General features: G+C 36.9%; 1 protein-coding gene across 50 annotated transcripts in view; it reads right to left on the bottom strand.

The window, feature by feature from the left end:
• Window positions 1–18,431, bottom strand: part of RIMS1 (regulating synaptic membrane exocytosis 1) — a 319,637-nt gene that overhangs the window by 27,580 nt on the left and 273,626 nt on the right. For 38 of the 50 annotated variants that reach the window (XM_071548592.1, XM_071548593.1, XM_071548547.1 and 35 more), the window contains one exon: window positions 11,681–11,913. The exons of the other annotated variants lie outside the window; for them this stretch is intronic. In XM_071548592.1, the coding sequence (XP_071404693.1) occupies window positions 11,681–11,913 (233 nt within the window). The remainder of the gene's footprint in view (window positions 1–11,680; window positions 11,914–18,431) is intronic. 50 annotated transcript variants of the gene reach the window in all.

The raw sequence follows: 18,431 nt of genomic DNA, 5'->3' as shown, positions 1-18,431 counted from the left end.
TATCCTGTCACCGGGCACCACTGAAAAGAGTCTGGCATCATCCTTTTGACACCAGCCTTTGAGATATTTATATGAGATTCCCTCTCAGTCTTCTCTATCATCATTAAGCCACCCTCCTTATAGGATCAATCATTTATCCAACTGGACATTTGATTTGCAGCACTGCTTCTCTTCCTCACTTTTTACTAAAGTTCATGTTGTCTAAATATGTTTTGCTCTTTCAGCAACCGATTATTTGCAACTATAAGCAAAAAGTAATACTTAAACAGTCCTAAAAAAGGCATAGTATTAACAAAAACATTAACACACAAAAGTTATCTTCCCCCAAGCAAAACTAAAATAGCATGTTTACTGCTCATTATACCAGCACCAAACACATGGCAGCACTAGATGACTAACAACACACTGCAGTTTGCTGTGCTGTCCAATTGCCCTTAGAAGACTAAAAGCATTATAATAGTCCCAGCATAAAAAAACTGGCAGTGTCATATGATAGAAAAAAAGTAATATTTTTATTAATGGTACATAATAAAAGACAATATTTTAAAAGAACTTACATTTTCATCATACACACTGAATCACAGGACATTTTTGTTACTATGCATTCTGCTTGACTGACAAGGACTTATGAAAGGCTTGAATCATGACAGTTGTGCTGAGAGCACAACTAATTCAAATTACAGTGAATTTTCTATTCACTGTGTTATTTCCATCTACATGGTTATTCAATTTTTGTTTTGACTAGAAAGGTTTATAGCTATTACATAGTGTTAGCTTTGATGATGACATTTGCTTATCAGAAAACGTAAGATGTTTAAGGAGATTATCAGTCATAAAACTGCCTTATTTCTTCTGATTTGATCACATTTAAAACAATTAACCAATGGACTTTCAAAAGGTTTTCCATGGCAGTACCTCTGAGGCCGACAATCTCACTTTCCTTTTTATAAACATATTAATGGTTTTTTTCATGCAAACAACTGATACAAAAATATGAAACAGACACACACAAAACTCTACCTCTTGATTAGCATTCACAGAGTGACTTAGAAAACTGACTTTACATCTGTAACCAAATGCTGCTGCTCTTATGGATGCTGAGCAATCAGCAGCACAAATGAGAGGAAACCACTTATGAGGTAATTATTACATCTCATGGAGATCATTAGCTGACCTACAAAAACAGAATCAGAAAACTTAAGACAGTTGTACCAATGAAAAATAAGTGTGCCAAAGGCTCTCCTGCATTTGTAATTTGAAACTTTGCTTTCAGGCAGCAAGATGAGGTTCAAGCCTGGTGCTGTGGCACAATTTTCTTACTGCACAATGAGCTACAAGAACAAGAAAGCGGATACTTTCTGTATCGCAGAGGAGGTTTATTTCTTAAGTAAGACCTCTTCTATCCAGGCAACTCTGCCCTGTGCCACTCCTTTGTGTGAGATGGGCAACAGAAAATCTTGCCTTGCAGGATTCAGCTACAGGAAGGGAAGGACTGGGGCAGCTGATGCCCTTGCCTCTGAGGGGGGACCAAGGAAAGGGCCGAGAGCAGAAAGACGGGGCTGCGCACGGGCTAAGTAGAACTCAGCTCAATGAACTTAAGGTGTCTATAGATGTTGTACTGGAGCTAGTCATGCCAGACTCGTTTTACAGCATATGGAGGAAACCAGATATTTTAGGGTGCAGTTCCTTTTTACTATTTCAGATATATACTTGAGGACGGATAAGCCATGGGCAGAAGTGAACATTTGTCTCTGCTAGCTAGGAAGAAAGCCTGAAGTGATGAACTGACTGCTATGTTGTGGACACCTACACCTGCCCAGACTAATCCCATACTTTGTGATTACAGTTCCTGGTCCAGTTCTTTGAAGAACCGTGCTTCTCCAGTTGCCAAGGGTGGGGTTTGTGTTCTACATCCCATTAACCCTTTGCAGCTCCTGAAGTACACCTGGTACACTGTAGATGTATTGAAAAAAAACCCCACTAAGTGAGAGACATGGGATTTCCTGCAGAGGTAAGTAGTAGGAATTACTAGCTGGAAGATTTGTGTCCAAGTCTTTTTATATGCAACCTCACTTTTTTATATTTGTGCAGAAAGATTTGTTTCTGGACCACAATGACCATTAGGGACAGGGGCTTTTTGCCCTTCACTGAGTATCCCCTTGCCCCAATCAGTAAATAAGTGGTATTGCAGTTGCTTGTTACAATCTGAGGGTGATGACTGGGAAAGTGACTCTCCTGGGATTTTGGCCATGGGCAAACTTTGGGCCAGAAACCATTGTGAAGCAGACTGGAAGATCATGTACCTTGGCTAAAAGGGGACCCCATAAAATCTCATGACATTGTTCCCAAGTCAGCCATAAACATAACTAGATAAGGAGCATAAAAATCCTGCCTAAGCAAAAATAAATCAAACTGCATCTGCAACTGTATAAATGCTGTTAAAGTAGAACTCTAAACTGCTACTCAAACTTGTAACAGTCTCTATGTCACCTTCTGGATTGCTTTTCCTCCTGGATTCCCCACTCCATGGCAAAGGTTCATCTCTTAAGCGCTAACTCCTGACCTGTGACTACAATCTCTCTATAACCACATTAAAGTTGCCTGTTCCAACACATGCTAGAGATGATAGCTCTCTTCTTGCTGTGATATATTGCCAGGGCTGTGAATTGTTTTACATTGGAGGGAAAAAAAGTGCAATACAAATGCAACTCAGTTCTGCCACACCCAGCTCTTGGGGTGGTTGTGCCTCACAAGAACCATTACTGAGACTCCAGAGAAAGCATCTGGTTACTAGATTGGATCCTCTGTGTGACCTTTCTGAAGTGACCACTTCACAGGGCTGTGGAGTACTCCTATCTAGGCAGAACCTGGCTCTTAAAACGGTATGCCTCTAGGATAAAGACAACTGATTCCCTCAAAATGTTTTCCTGGTAAATTATTCCTTTACTCGCAATAAATAGTAAATTTCAATGGCATACTTTCATTATGCAAAAAGCAAACCATCTTTACTGTGTATACAACCTGGAGTTTGTTTTCAATGTCCTTTGAACATCTTCCCCAGTTAATGCCTGGAGTACTGACTAAAGAAAGCAGATGAGCCTTGTCAGAGAAATCCCCTCACCCTGCCCTGAGCATGAACTCTAGAAAGAGCAGTTCATGCAGAAGATTGTTAGTAAGATAATTTTCAAAGGAAGACTAATGGAAAAAAGTTATTTACTTTTATACATAAATCCTACATCACATCTATACATAATTAATTCAGCATTTATTCTCTGAGAGAGAACACTTCACACCATCAAATCTAATCAAATGGTAGAGCTACAAATAAAGCCATCAAGAGCCATGTGAAAGCAAAATTAATTCAAACAGCAGTCCTGACATTCTTGCCTGGAAGAACTTTTGGATATTTTAACCTGCTTTATAAACAGGAAATCCATTTGCATGTACCTGTATTAAGATAACTTGTCAATCTGTCAAGCTCTGTTCTGAGACCAGAGATATCATTACAAATAGATGGATTTCCAAGTCACTGATTTTGATCCCAAAGACACAAAATCCACCATTAACACCTCCCTTCCCTCCCCCTCAACTTTCAGTAGTGTTTCCCACTGCAACCCCAATGTAAAATTGAAGTAAGTTACCCAGTTAACCCGAGTTTCAAAGACAGGAAGTGTTTTGGGCAGCCACCCTATCTTATCTAAGCACGAAACTTCTGTGCTTCACAGATCACAGAATAAAAGTAAAGCAGAGAGACAACCGCCTTCCCTATGCTTAGCATTGACCCGGCTTGACCTGGATCACAGTCAAGCTTCCATCACACAGAGAATTTCTGCTGGCATTATCAGACAGACATGTAGAGTTTCTCAGAAGAAAAACATCTAATTTCTAAGATTTCTGGTAAAGCAATCATTTTGAAATGATTAGGCACCAGAAACTGAACTTTTGCAGTATGAAAAGTGGCTATATGTGTAAATGAAGTAAACTATATACAAACGTCTGTCTGTGAGCACTGAGGACTTTTATAAAGACTAAGTAGTTTCAAAGCAATTCTCAGGTGAACTTATGTGGATAAAATCCCAACAGTTCATCGAAAAAAATACTGTTGTTTACTGTTTCAGCCTTTTGAATGTCTTAAGTCTATGACAATGCAGTTAAATATTTGTAGACTTCAGTCTGAAAATCTAAACAGAATGTCAAATTTCAGTAAATTCAAGCAAATGCAGGGATGAACCTTTTAAAGAGACCCGAGGATATATAGAGGCCAGATCTACTCTTACTGAGGTCTGAGTAACTATACTGATGTCTGCACAAGAGGAAACAGTAATTCAGCTTCAATATTGCACAGTATTTTCATCCCATACACAGTTATACCAAACAATTGACATCATAGCACCTAACAAAATGATAGAAACCAATACAGATTTAAACAAGCATCACTTTTCACTGTTGGTCCCCTTTTGGAAGATATATGATCATCACATTCTAAAAATTGCACGTTTATCAAAATAAAGAAAAGTTGTGACAACATTCACAAGCTCAGCGAAATGGTAAAACGATGCCACAGTTAACAACAAAATATTTGTACTTTGACATTATGCCAATGACTTAGAGATGCCATAATCTCTAACTTTCTGGGCTGGTTTTTTTTTTTTTTTTGGTCTTTTCTTGGTAATTTGAAGAAAATTTAACAGATACAATAAACTGGTTAGTCAAATGGAATGGTTAAAAATCACTCTAAGTTTGATTTAAACATGCCAAATACCAATACATGTACAAAGGAAAAGACAGTCTAAAAATAAAAGGATATATTCAAATATAAACCTCTGTTAAATTGTCACTAGACTCTGATTGATTTGCTGAAAAAGCAGTCACATCTGGTATGTTTTGATGAAAGCCATTCAAATGCACAGGGAGGAGACATTTCCATGGGATAAAAGCCACTGCTCATCATCAGCATTTACACATGAAGTGCAAGCAGATGCCACTGAAGAGCCAAGCTTTGTTTTGAAGAACAAGAAATTCATTGGGTCCCTCACTTCCCTTTTTTCCTTTTTCTTTTTGTATCAGACTGGTTGTCAGGAAGCAAGTTGGGACTAGCAAGTAATTGTTTTCATCTCTTCTATCTTTGTTCTATTTTAATACTTGTCAAAGTGGTTATTATGTTAATTTAATTTATATGCCATCTAAATTATGAAAAGGATTCTGGGCAATAAGAGTTACAAAGTCAGAGATCTAATTCCTTTGTCATACAGTTTACATTAAGCTGCTGCTCCTCTTGGAAACAAAGACAACATTGGACCCACCACAGCCCTAGCTAGCAGATACCCTGCCTGACTGATGCAGGTGGGAACATGGCCGATGACTGTCCTTGTCTATCACCTGTCCCCTCCTGTCCTGCAATGCTGCTGTTTCCCTGGGCCTCAGCAGCTGAACCCAACCTCTCATCTCAATGTAAAAAGTACTGGAGAAGGGAGTTGCTTTTAAGTCTGAACCTAAAAGGTACAGGAGTGCTCAGACTCTTTCCTATTCATATGCATAGCTCCTACATGGAGAAACTATGTACCAAGAAGTCTCTGCAAAGCTACGTCAAAATTTTCATTTAAATATATTTTAAGGAAAAAAACATTCAGGAACACTGAAATGTTTTTTGAACCGATACCTGCTCTGCTCTGACACTGTCAGCATTCTATTAAAAATGTCATTCATTATTTATTTATGTTCCAGAAAATACTCAAGCTAAATTATGTCCTTTCAAGATAAGGCATCAGAAGCTGTTAGACTGGGTATAATTTTTCATTTATCTTAATAACTTGGTAAAAATACTTTAAATTATAGGAATATTTTTTCATATTTTCCTGCATTCTGCATATATCATTACTTGTGACACACAATTCGGATTATCTAAGGGCCATTATGTATATTGCAGACTTTTAATTATATTATAGATATGTATGCAGCTTATTTTATAAATTCACTAATACAGTCAGCTGGAGTAAAAGCAGCATGTTTATTATTATTAATAATTATTATTACTATTATGATTATATTTTTTATTATTATTATTACCATAATCATCATCATCAACCATCATCATCATCGTTTTTCTTGAAAATCCATTAAAAACAACTGTTGATCATCTTTTTTGTCCTAGGTTGGGCTTACTGCTTTTCATTTGGATTCTGTTGCTAATAGTTCTTAGAAAAAAATTTAAAAAAATAACTGAAAAAACCTTCAAAGCTCATCTTCACATTCAGATGTAAAAGTGCTAAATAAGATTAAAATAATGTCTCCGCATCAAATGGGTCTTTGGATTCAGTTAAATGTACTTTCTCTAAACTCAGTCTATGAATATCATCAATCTATGATCACCACATATTTTATAAATGTCTTATAAACCAACAGACAAAAATGTCAAGATTTAAAAAAGTTTTATTTTCTAAGAGATGCAGAACTAAATAATTTCTTGGCCCTAATGGATTTAGAGCTATGATACCTGTATTTGATATACTGTGATGAACAGGCTACTCATTCAAAAAAAATCAAGGTTTATGTTCAATAAAAGGACTGCCTTTGAAAAGAAAAACAAATGCAGGTCTATCAAAATTAAGCTCAAACATCTGAATCTAAATGAAGGGGGTTTCATTCTTCTGTGAGAAAGGAATAAATTTCTGTGCCATAGAGGTAGAGTACTTTTTTCTCTGAATAACTGCAGGTACTCTAAACCTTTCTACAAAATCCCACAAGTTCCACAACCACAAACTCTGGATGTTAACAGGCAAGAAGTATATGAAGAGTAATAAAACATAAGTTTAAGACCAACATTTTGTTACAGAGAGGCAATTAAATAGAAATTTTTTATGTGAAGATAGAGGAATTTTTTTTCCCTCGATAGGCCTTTGGCATCACTCTCTTTCCTTTTTGTGTCATTAATTTTGACATTTCCGCTCTGAGTTTATACTTGCACAAAGTAAAGCTTGTGAACATAGTGTATATCAGATGAGAAAGCAAATAAAAATCCCCTTTAAACAGAAGTCAGTTAAATATAGTCAGAATTATAAGTAGGTCTTTCTATTAGATATTTCATAAAACCCCACAAAATAAACATAACAGCAAAGCTACACTTATTAAAGACATTTTTCATATTTTTAAATTATACAAAACATGCTTGTCATAGTATAGCCATAATCAAGATTGTACTTGTGGAAAGCAATAAATTTGACTAAACCCCACACTAATTATATAGTGCAAATAGCCTGAAGTACAGTTATTGCTGCAGTAATACCTCTGTTAAAAATTTAGGGAGAAGTTGCAAATAGAAAACAAGGAATACTTTTTGAGTTAAAGTAAAACAACTACATAACAGGAGACAAAGCCACAATTTATATTTCAGGAAAAAAGGAAAGAGTCACATGTAACACTAACTCAACAGTGGTGGGACTTTGTTTGAAAATACTAGCCCTTATTAGGAAATCTTTTGGAAGATGAGTAACTGAAACTGAATTATGTTTCTATTAAGGGCAGTGAATTCCTCTGTGAGAGGGCAACAGTAAATAAAAGAGAACATGCTTACATTCACTCAAGAGTTTAAAAGAATTAAGTATCATTACTAGAACAAAGAGTTGCTCTTACAAAAATAGTTACGTCTTTTTCTTTGTTTTCAATATTATTCTTCACCCATTTGTTCATCACCCTCTGCCCCTTCCCCACCCTTCACCTTGCTGCAGAAACACTTGGGTGCAGGGTTGGCATGACGTTTTTGCTGGGTACAGGGAGGTGAGTGCTCTGTGCTCTTGGGTTTAGAGCCCAGATTCTCTCACCATTCCTAAGGCACTACCACCATCACTGTTGCCTCACTACAGACTTTTTTTAGATTGGCTGAAAAGACAAATTCCTCTTTACGTCAGTCTCCCTCCATTCTTCCTTTTGTGCAACAGAGCCACTGTCTTCATAGATCACTACAACTATGCAGAGCAAGCTCTGAGGGCCTGCTCTGGGAAAAAATAACAACCCAGATAGGAAAGAGCCTCACAGAGAAAATATTGTACAGCCAAACGAGACTAATAAGGGAGCTGCAGGACAGACTACCACATTTTTGCTAGGCTGCAGAAAGTTACTTTTCAAGTACACGCAGTCTAAAGTCAAGGAAAAGATTCGCAAACCATGCAGTCTTAAGGTAACAGAACAAAGGTATCTGTAGGTAAGGAAGCTCATGTGAATTGTTAAGCATTCTTGTACAACCCAAACAAACGTTCCTCTAAAGCACAGAGAAAAACACACGAATTACAGAAGAAGAAATTAAACCTGTAGGGTAACTGTATAGCTGTAAGACTCATAGTAATTCTGAATTCCAAGATAATGAATCTGTCATTAGAAAATCTGATATCTTGTAGCATTCCATCTGAATGAACAGGAGATGGCAATACAAAAATGCATCAGAAAATAAATCCTATGAAAACAGCACAGGGATGTTATGCTAGATAAAAAGCAAAACAAAAAAGCGCTATTTCTCGATTCCCTATTGTGCTTTGAGAATTAAATGTTGGAGGAAAAAAAAAGCCTGTCTACTACATGAAAAGGTTGTCATAACCCTTGTAAAAAAGCAACAAAATTATGGAAAGAAGCAATGGCGTTCTCAAGAAAGACAACAAATAACCCACCCTTATTCCTAAGGCCTTCTCTCTCTAGCATATTTTATTTCTGATTTATTATCTGCTTTGTCTATCCATACTGTCTAGACCTGTAGGAAATGTCTCATTGCATCATAAAATTACTACAAGGATGGACAGAAAATTAGTCCTACTGACATTACTGAAAAAAGACTGAGAAAATTAAAAAGAGATTTTATTTCTTTTTTCTAGCATGTCTACTCTGACTTGATGTAGCTTTGAGCATGGAAGATTGCTTTGCTTTTCTTAATTTCCATGTTTTGCAGGCAGGTTACTTTTAATACAGCATAGTGATGCTTGTTAAGAGTCACTAAGCATCTCCAGCGAACTATCATATTCTCCACCACCAGAGGACATTTTGCATAATGGATAGGATTTTCTTTTCTACATCTTTACCCAAACTTCAGCCATTCAGCTATGAGAGAAAGACTTCTTGAGATCAGTCTTAGAAGGTGAAATGTGGGACAGTCAATCTGGTGAAGAAAAGTTCTTAAAGATGAACTGAGTTCACAAAAAGAGCACAGATATACTGTGGGATACATGATGTCATCTGTCACAGCCAGTACAAGTCCAAGAGAAGAAAGTCCTGCTTATCAAACCTGATTTTCTTCTATGGCAAGATATCCCACCTAGCTGATCAAGGGAAGCCAGTTAATGTAACCTTTTTGGATTTCAGTAAAGCATTCAATACTCTTTCTCAGAGGATTCTTCTGGACAAAATGTCTAGCCCACAGCTGGATAAATACATCATGTGGTGGGTGAGCAATTGGCTCACAGGTCGAGCACAGAGGGAATGGGGTGACATCAGACTAGTGACCTGTCACTAGTGGGTTCCACAGGGCTCCTTCTTGGGCCCTGTGCTTTTCAACATCTTCATAAATGACTTGGACACAGGACTGGAAGGGATACTGAGAAAGTTTGCAGATGACACAAAATTGGGAGGAGCTGTTGACTCCCTCAAAGGCAGGGAGGCCCTGCAAAGAGACCTTGACAAATAAGAGGACTGGGCAATCACCAACCATATGAAGTTCAACAAAGGAGGCTGCTGGATTCTGCACCTGGGATGGGGCAACCCAGGATGTATGTACAGATTGAGGAATGAGATGCTAGAAAACAGTACCACAGAAAGGGACTTGGGGGTCCTGGTTGATGGCAAGTTGAATATGAGTCAGCAGTACCCTGGCAGCCAGGAGGGCCAACCGTATCTTGGGGGGCATCAGGCAAAGCATCACCAGCCAGTCAAGGGAGGGGATTGTCCTGCTCTGCTCTGCACTGGGGCAGCCTCACCTTGAATATTGTGTGCAGTTTTGGGCGCCACAATATAAGAAAGATATTAAGCTCTTAGAGAGTGTCCAAAGAAGGACAATGAAGACGGTGAAGGGCCTTGAGGGGAAGCCAAATGAGGAGTGGCTGAGGGCACTTGATGTGTTCATCCTGGAGCAGAGGAGACTGAGGGGAGACCTCATTGCAGTTACAACTTCCTGGTGAGAGGAAGAGGAGGGGCAGGCACTGATCTCTTCCATGTAATGACCAGTGACAGGACCCGAGGCAACTGCCTGAAGTTGTGTCAGGGGAGGTTTATGTGGAACATTACAAAAAGGGTCTTCACTCAGAGGGTGGTTGGATGCTGGCACAGGCTTCCTAGGGGAAGGGTCACAGCACCAAGACTGACAGAGTTTAAGAAACATTTGGATAATACTCTCAGGCACATGAATGCCAGATCCAAAAATTCCCACATTCTGTAAAATACTTAATATATTATGTTATTTATAGCAAGTTGAGTAAAACATCAACTTAAAAATTCTTTCTACAATACAATACCACTGTTACTTTCAAAGGATTACTTTCAGATTTTGATATATCTAAAATACTGCATACAACTCTCTATATGCTAGTCTCATACATAGGCAGAGCACATTTTTGAGCAACATAATATTAATTATAATTCTGGGCTTCAAATACACCTATTATATTTATCATTTGGTCCAGGTGCATGATTATATACTTGTTGACTTAAAATTCATGAGTAGTGTAGAAAAGTATTACAATCTTCTTGTTAAAGCTTACCAAACAAAATAATTGCTTCTATTGCTCATCTGGCAATAAAAGAAAACCACAGGAAAGCTATGAGATATTTGATGATAAAAATAAACAATATTCTTACTTACCTTAGTTTAAATTACCCTGACTATGTGAGAGGGATGCTGCAATATGACTGCAGTCTATGCTAGGCTGAAGCTCTTTATTTTCCTTCTTTTAGTAAGAAGGAACCCTTAGGGTCAGGTCCTGCTCCCACTGATGACAAGAGCAAAAATCTTCACTGGGGTTCAGGAGCAGGACAGGGACTCTAAAACATTTTTCTTCCCTTTTCTATACAAGCTTTTGTTCCTTCAGGCTACACAGATACGAAGCTTTTAAGATTTCTAAAGTCGCAACAGAGAGTTGGAAGTCTGATGTTCCTAATGAAACATCATGTTGTCATCTTATTTATCTGAAATCACTGACCCCAATTTGCCATGTTATTAAAAAAAAAAAAAAAGGATTTACTCAACTAAGAAATCAAAGATAGTTTTTAAAAATGTATTTTATGCCACTACATGTACAACATTTTATCTGAGTTGCAAAATTGCCATTCGTTTGCTCAAATTCCAGTTCCCACATTCATACTCAACCCTGCTGCTAGAAGAAATTTCCTATGCATAAAAGGCTGCTCTTAGCCAAACCATTATCCACTGCTGATACCTACCTAAGTCTCTCTGCATTTCCTTGCCTACATGTAAACAGGACAGAAAGTTATTGCGGTATGTATTCGAAAAGGCATTTTTTAATATTGTTTCTTGCACATGTTCAGTGTTCAAAGAAAACTAATATCGCAGAAATTTATTTACAACTGGAAAATTTTTTCTCTTGAGAGGTCTATATTCATATACACGTAACACAGATGCCACAGATGAAATAATGGCAAACCATATTTGGTGTGAGTCCTGTTTCCAAAGAGTGTGTGTCTCACTCACCTGTTTGGCTAAGCTGAGATGTGCTTCTGCTCCTTCGAGACACTATGGCAACCACTTTGGCACTAAAGCTGGAACGCCTTTTCTTCCCACCTGTTCCAACCATGCCGACAGCCGTGTCCGACTGACTCCCGTCAATGTGCTCCAGCTTATACATCTCTCCGCTCACACTTGTGCTCTTAGTGATTCTCCCTGAAGTCCCCATCCGTCTGCCTTGCATTTTAGGAGTAAATGTACTACAGTTACAAAGTAAAAACAAAAATGTTAATTTGTCTGTGAAACAGCATTTCTGAAAACCTTTTTTTAAAATTACTAGATTAATTTTAGGTCTTGATATATTTTCATTTATTTGGTTCACAAATAAAAGCTTAATTTGATGTTCCTTGGAGTACATATTTCCAGTACTTTAATTTGTTCTTTGCTTCTTTGAGGGAAATAAATAAAATAAACACTTTCCCATGTTTTTCAGAGTGACAGAAAAAGACATGCAACATTTAAAAGTTATGTGAAGCCTTCCTGTCTATATCCCCAGAATACAGAAACAAATAAAACAAAAATTTTACAACCAAAGAAAGTTAACATGGGCCAGCAGTTTAACACATGTATCTTATCAGTACTATTCACTAAAGCCTTAAGAACTAATAGAAATGAAGATACCATCATCTATGTTTTCATACTTCACAGAGATAGTATAGTACGTTGTAATTTTTATGTCTTTTTTATCTCACTTCAGTAAAGGCAAGCAATAATCACAGTATGAAGGCAAAATGATTTCAAGGCAAAATTCCAATAACCCACTAGAACTTTCATTGACTGAAAGATGAATCATTTTATCAGTTCTGTTTGATTTCCTTTAGCTAGTGCATTGCATTCAGAAACACAGTCTAGAGAACAATCTCAAATACACACAGGACATACTACTACACAGACCAAAGTCCATTATGGCCAAGTGATGGCCTAGCTCTAATAGCAATATAAAGTTAATTGTCACTTTGTAAAGACACAGAAATTTAAGCTGCAGCCAGACTCACTTCAGAGAGTTATTAAACAAGCCAGGCACATGGAAAATTCCTTGATTTTGTATTGCTGATTAGTAGAACGACTGGGTTTTTTCAGTAATTCTTTGTTGTGAGATCAAATTTATTTGTTGACCAACAGTCTGCTGTCCCTCCCAGCAAGTTCTTTTCCCAACAGATGCAATAGTCTGCTCCTGTCCCCCATCTCCACCCCTATTCCCCCTAAAAATAAGAGAAGGGTTAGAGGCACTGGATTCTTTATGTCATGGAAAGTTTCAGACATGTAGGAAATCAGGCCAGGGAGAAATGAGGAGTCTATGGGAGAAGAGATGACATCCTGTGACTTCTATGAACATGGGCCCTGATAAAATTTAAATCAGTCCTGTCCAAAGACATCCAGGAAAGTATAAAATCATGTATACCTAAATTATATTTTATTGACAGTTAGCAAAAATTACTAATGTGTGACCATAGGTAAGAGCAGATAAAAACAAACAGTATTTTTTCAAGAAGCTAGAAAAGTAAAGTCTTTGAGCAGGCAACACTTAATAGAAAGATCACTATCAACATCTGTGCAGGCTTTTAAATATGCTCAGCACTTAGGATCTGCTTCTGTTAAATTCAGATAAAAAAAACAGCTACCAGCTTCAAACAGAACAAGATGCAACAAAGTACTCAAGAATTCATTTTAGAGGACCACCTGAGGCAAACTGAGATTAAAAATAGGTTCTATATTGTTCCCTCCTATCCCACAGCAGTTTTAGTGACTGGCTTTTGGGCTCGCGTGGCAACAATAGTAAAACATGTATTTGGATGTTTCTCCATAGAATTCCTTTGTATTTTATCATGGGGCTCCCCCAGCACACACTCCCTCACATGTATGTGAGCAGACACATACATATCCAATTGTTCCAAGAGGAATTTTAACTGGAAAACAAAACCTCAAAAAAGACCATCTTCCATAAATATGCACGTATCAAGGAAAAGGTTTTGTGCACAGCAAAATAGTTCTGTTCAATTAAAAATAATATCAAATTGAGAAAAAGTGCCCTAATGTATTTTCCATTATCAAAATAGAGACTGATTTTCTTGAGAGAGATTAATTCTTGCTTTTAATGTCTCACCTTTAAGAAATTATGTTTGTAATATAGAGCAGGTGTTTACTTTATAGACTACATATAGTGCTGATTTCTAAAGTTGTAATGATCTCTAAATGATGACATTTTTATTGTTCACAGAATGCAATAGCCTCAACTTTACAAAATATCTCACTCAGTATCTAATGTAGAAATAACACAGTCTTTTCTTTACCTCTCCACAAAAGCTGCCATATGAAAAGATATTCATTGGGATTGCCATGGAGGAGTCATTCTTCAAACTGCAAATCAGTTTTAAAAAGCAGTGATGGAAAACACAAAACACATACTGAAACTTCTGACAAACATATTTTCTCACAATTTGAGAAGATTTAGTGCAATTTTTCTTTCCTAATTTTGGAGCTGCATATTAGCCCCTAGCTCTATCACATACTCTGGCTATGGCCAGAGAATCTTAGGAAATATCTTCTCCTTAATAAATGATGTTTCTAACTTATACACTTATGCAGAAAACCTTAAAAATAGAGATCAAATATATAGTGTGATAATATTGTCTGACTGCTCAACCAACTTGCCTCATTAGTTCAGAGTGCTGTCACACAATCCCTGTATTCAAACAGCAACTTCAATCCCTAATTCAGTGGCTTAGGGCTGCCAACATCCTTCCTATGCCAGGCAGTTTGCAAGGCTGAGTCCCTTCTCCTCCTCTGGTGAGGAGGCAATGGCCCCAAGTTCTGCCCATGGGGATCTACAGGGCAACACCATTAACAGGCTTGCTCCTCTGGAGGAGGAGGAGACACGTGGCAATTTCAAGCAGAGAGCATAGCAAAGATGTAGTCTGACACTTAGAGGGAGCAGAATCACACAGGCCCCATTTCCAGGGGCTCTACTGCCTACTTTGATTTGACGTGGACAATTCCTTTACACATGGATAATTCCTTTCCACCAGCACTTGGAATTGGATTTCAGTGGTTATTTCTATGTTGCTGAACATGGACCCTACACCAAGTTTTCTGTAGTCATTTTGTTCCCATTTTGACCAATGAAGTTGTCACTTCTTGAGTTTATGAATTGATATGTCAGTAAGAGAGGGAAAAGAAACCAAAAATACTTCTTTTGAGAGCATCTGTTGACATTCGAGCTTATTGGCATGTACTTTTCTGACACTAACCTATAAACCTATAATTTCCAGCAATAAGTTTTAATGGCCTATAAAATCTACCATGCAATTAAAGAAGTTTATCATACTATTGAATTTGTTCTACTGAATTTCAGGTGTTTATGAATATTACAAATACTAAAATCATGATATTTTTATGCCATTATTCCCTAATTCAGGGACTATGAATACTTTCTGAATAAGAAAAAGACCCACATGAATTTCATTTTTGACCCTTTGTGACAAGAAGGAGGAACTAGAAGATTCATCTTTATTAAAAGCAAAAGAAAATAAAACAAAAAACCCAAACTTGAGAAATTTAGAATTCAGATTAATGTTTTTACCTTGCAGTTATAAAGTTCTACTTTCCCAGAAAATATGTTCTAAGGTACCAGTACAAAATAGCTATTAATTTGCTGGAAATGGGCTTAATGGGATAGGACCAAGGATCCTACTTGTCCAATACCTTCCCTTGTCATAACAGAATAAGATTCCTTTTTCATCTAATCCCTTGGCTAGTTTGTTATTTGTCATTAATTGGAACAGTCTCAAAAGAATGAACATTTAAAATTCAGTCTTCTTATACAATCTAATTGAGTACTGTTAGAACACAATATTTTTCCATTACATTCCTGGCTAGCACTTGAAAAAAAAGCTCCTGGCTCACACTTTTTCTTGCTTCAATACTGTTAAAGTTTAATTCATGAAGCACAAAGAAGAAAAGGACCTTCATAATTTTACATATATCCCTTTGCACTTAACTGGTCTGTAGCATAAAAAAAATTTTGTTGTCCTTTCCTCGTCTTGCTGGGATTATTAACACTTATTTAACATTCATTTAAAGCAGATACAAGCTCTTTCAGGCTTGTGGCTAAGAGTGGTAAATTATTAAATTATTTTTAAACCTAGTATTGTAATACAATAATTACAGTTTTCAGCACCAGGACAATGAAGAAAAACATGTTTATCAGTATATTCCACTTAGCTGTAAATGAAATAATTCAATTAATTTTTATTTATTTTATGTTCTTAAGCAATTCTTCTAATGACTAGTTCAGCAAAAATCTTATGCATATTAAGAATGGTTACAGACAATCTATATTTGCCTCTGTATTACTTCACAGATATTCAGCATGGAAAAATAGTCACTGAATTTTTAGTATATTTTTGTTTCAGTTGAAGTAAACCACATAAGTAAACCCTCTCTGACCCCAGCCAGAGCAGAGTTGCCTCCCCAGCACTGGGGTCACGCACTACCCCCAGGTTCCCACATCAGCTGGGAAGACGCCACTACCTTCCCTAGGGGAAAATGCTTATAATTCCTGCCAAAACTTATGCAGCTGAGGTGGATCCCATCTAAAGGGGTATCTGAACTACAGAAGGCAAAATCAAGATTGTTTTCACATGTCAGCCATCAGGGTTGTGAAAGAAAGTAGCATATTCAGTTTTGCAAGCTGCTCCTACCTGCAAGTTGTATCTGAGTAAATGAAGAAAGAACTATTAAGGTAAAAAACTTACTCAAAGAGTAGTTTAAGTTAAAAACTATCACACCAATTAACCCTGAGGCAAATTCTGTAAAATGAACATACTGCAAGGGCATTGTGGATTATACTTGTTTATATTAAACTACAGCACACACAACTATATAGAACTGAAACAAAGCCAAATACTTGTATTAAATCTTTACATAACTTTCTACATACAGATATCTAATTTATAAATTCAATATCCATAAAAGTATACTAGAAAAAATCTTTGAGTTGATAAAATCAATATATAGATATATATTTTCAGTGCTTCTCAGTCATTACATAAAATAACTGCACCTGAAAAAGAAAGATAGCAAGACACAGCTAGAAAAAATACTGCCCATAAACTCACCTGTGTAATATCTGGAAGTATATCCTTTGAGAGAAAAAAATCTGAAGTGACTAGCCATTGCTAAAATGACAAAATTTCTTTCATTCTCTTAGACTTACTGATGATGTATAAAAAAATACTTTAGGTGTTTATTTTCATGACCACTCATTTTTACTCCCTTCATTTTTTCAATAGTGCAAGCCATGAGTAAATAAATAATCCCCTGCACTCCGTGCTGTATAGATGATATTATAGCAAGTTCTTTGCACAGGAACACAGTTGCAGCAACTTAAATCTTTTCACAGAATCCCTGGCCTCCACCGGCATGAGCTGGTACACTTCCCTTCTCTCCTGCTGAATGCAGCATCATGTACTAATTCGTAGCCCCTATGGCACCCTTTTGCAATGAGGTAGCTCATGAATACTAATAACCTCCTAAGCATGTAATAGTTGTGGACCAAAGGGGAGATGAGCACTCCTTTATAATGAGAAACATTACATTTCTAATAATAAACCGTACTGTTATTAGTAATAATGTTATAAAATCAATAAATCCAAACCCTTAATTACTTATCTACCAATTGCTCTGTCATTCTCAGAAAATACATTTATATTATAAAATATCTAACATTTGCTAAAAGATTAATTTCTGTATAAGTTTTATTAAATATCTATTAGTACTAATAAATTCATTGAAACATGGTGTTTTACAAACCAAAGGACAAACACAAATCCCATATTATATTTCTTTCTGGTTTGTCAAGAGACATTTTTTGACCACGAAAAAGTTAGCTGATTCGATGAAATAATAATTTTGTACAGTCTGTACCAACTGAAGCTACATATTGAATTAACATGCTCATTGATCATATATTAAGTCTATGAAATAGCTATTAGAATCACAAAACCTCCCTTGCTTTTCCTGTAAAGTCACCGTACTAGAGTCCTGTTGGTGTATTAAGATGAAAACCGGTAATTTGTAAGTTATATCTGTTGTTCACAATATTCCTATATTATATAAAAGTGCTCCTTGGTGACACAGATGCTGCCTCTGGAATGACACGGTGCTCAGTGTGTAAGCTCTCACTGAGGTGAGAGTTGGGGAAGATTTCATTACAGAAGTCTTCTGGAAACTTAACTGGTTAAAAGACTACTTGTGAACATCAGGGAATTTCCACACCGGAATACAGTATCAGAATCTGTGTTGTGAAAATGCTTTTCTCAGCAGCACACTGACCAGTGAATCATGTAATTTTCACAGCTCTGAATGATTTTCTGCTTTTTAAACTGCAAATGAAAGAATGAAATTAGGTGAATAACCCTTTAGAAAGTAAGTCTGAACATTAGAAAAGATAAGGAGATTTTAATTACTTTCCAAGCCAAAGAGAAGCAGATTTTTACTATTTTCCATGAACATTTCAACTTTATTTATATTCTCTAAAACAAGCAGAGTAGTTGCCTCTGTATGTGGGAGAGTGTGTGTCTGCCTGTGCATACCCAGGGCGCTGTCTCCCTGGAGCCAACTAATGACAGGAATCATACAGTGAAACCAACACAAAAGCAGTTAGTTACCCCAGGGACACTGCTCAGGGTTAACTATTGCCAATAATGCCAATGTGGAC

The sequence above is a fragment of the Pithys albifrons genome, chromosome 2 (genome assembly GCF_047495875.1).
Source record: "Pithys albifrons albifrons isolate INPA30051 chromosome 2, PitAlb_v1, whole genome shotgun sequence".
In the NCBI taxonomy this organism is placed as follows: domain Eukaryota; kingdom Metazoa; phylum Chordata; class Aves; order Passeriformes; family Thamnophilidae; genus Pithys; species Pithys albifrons.
The sequence above is the reverse complement of the archived record's forward strand: the minus strand, read 5'-3'. Positions and strand labels throughout refer to the sequence as shown.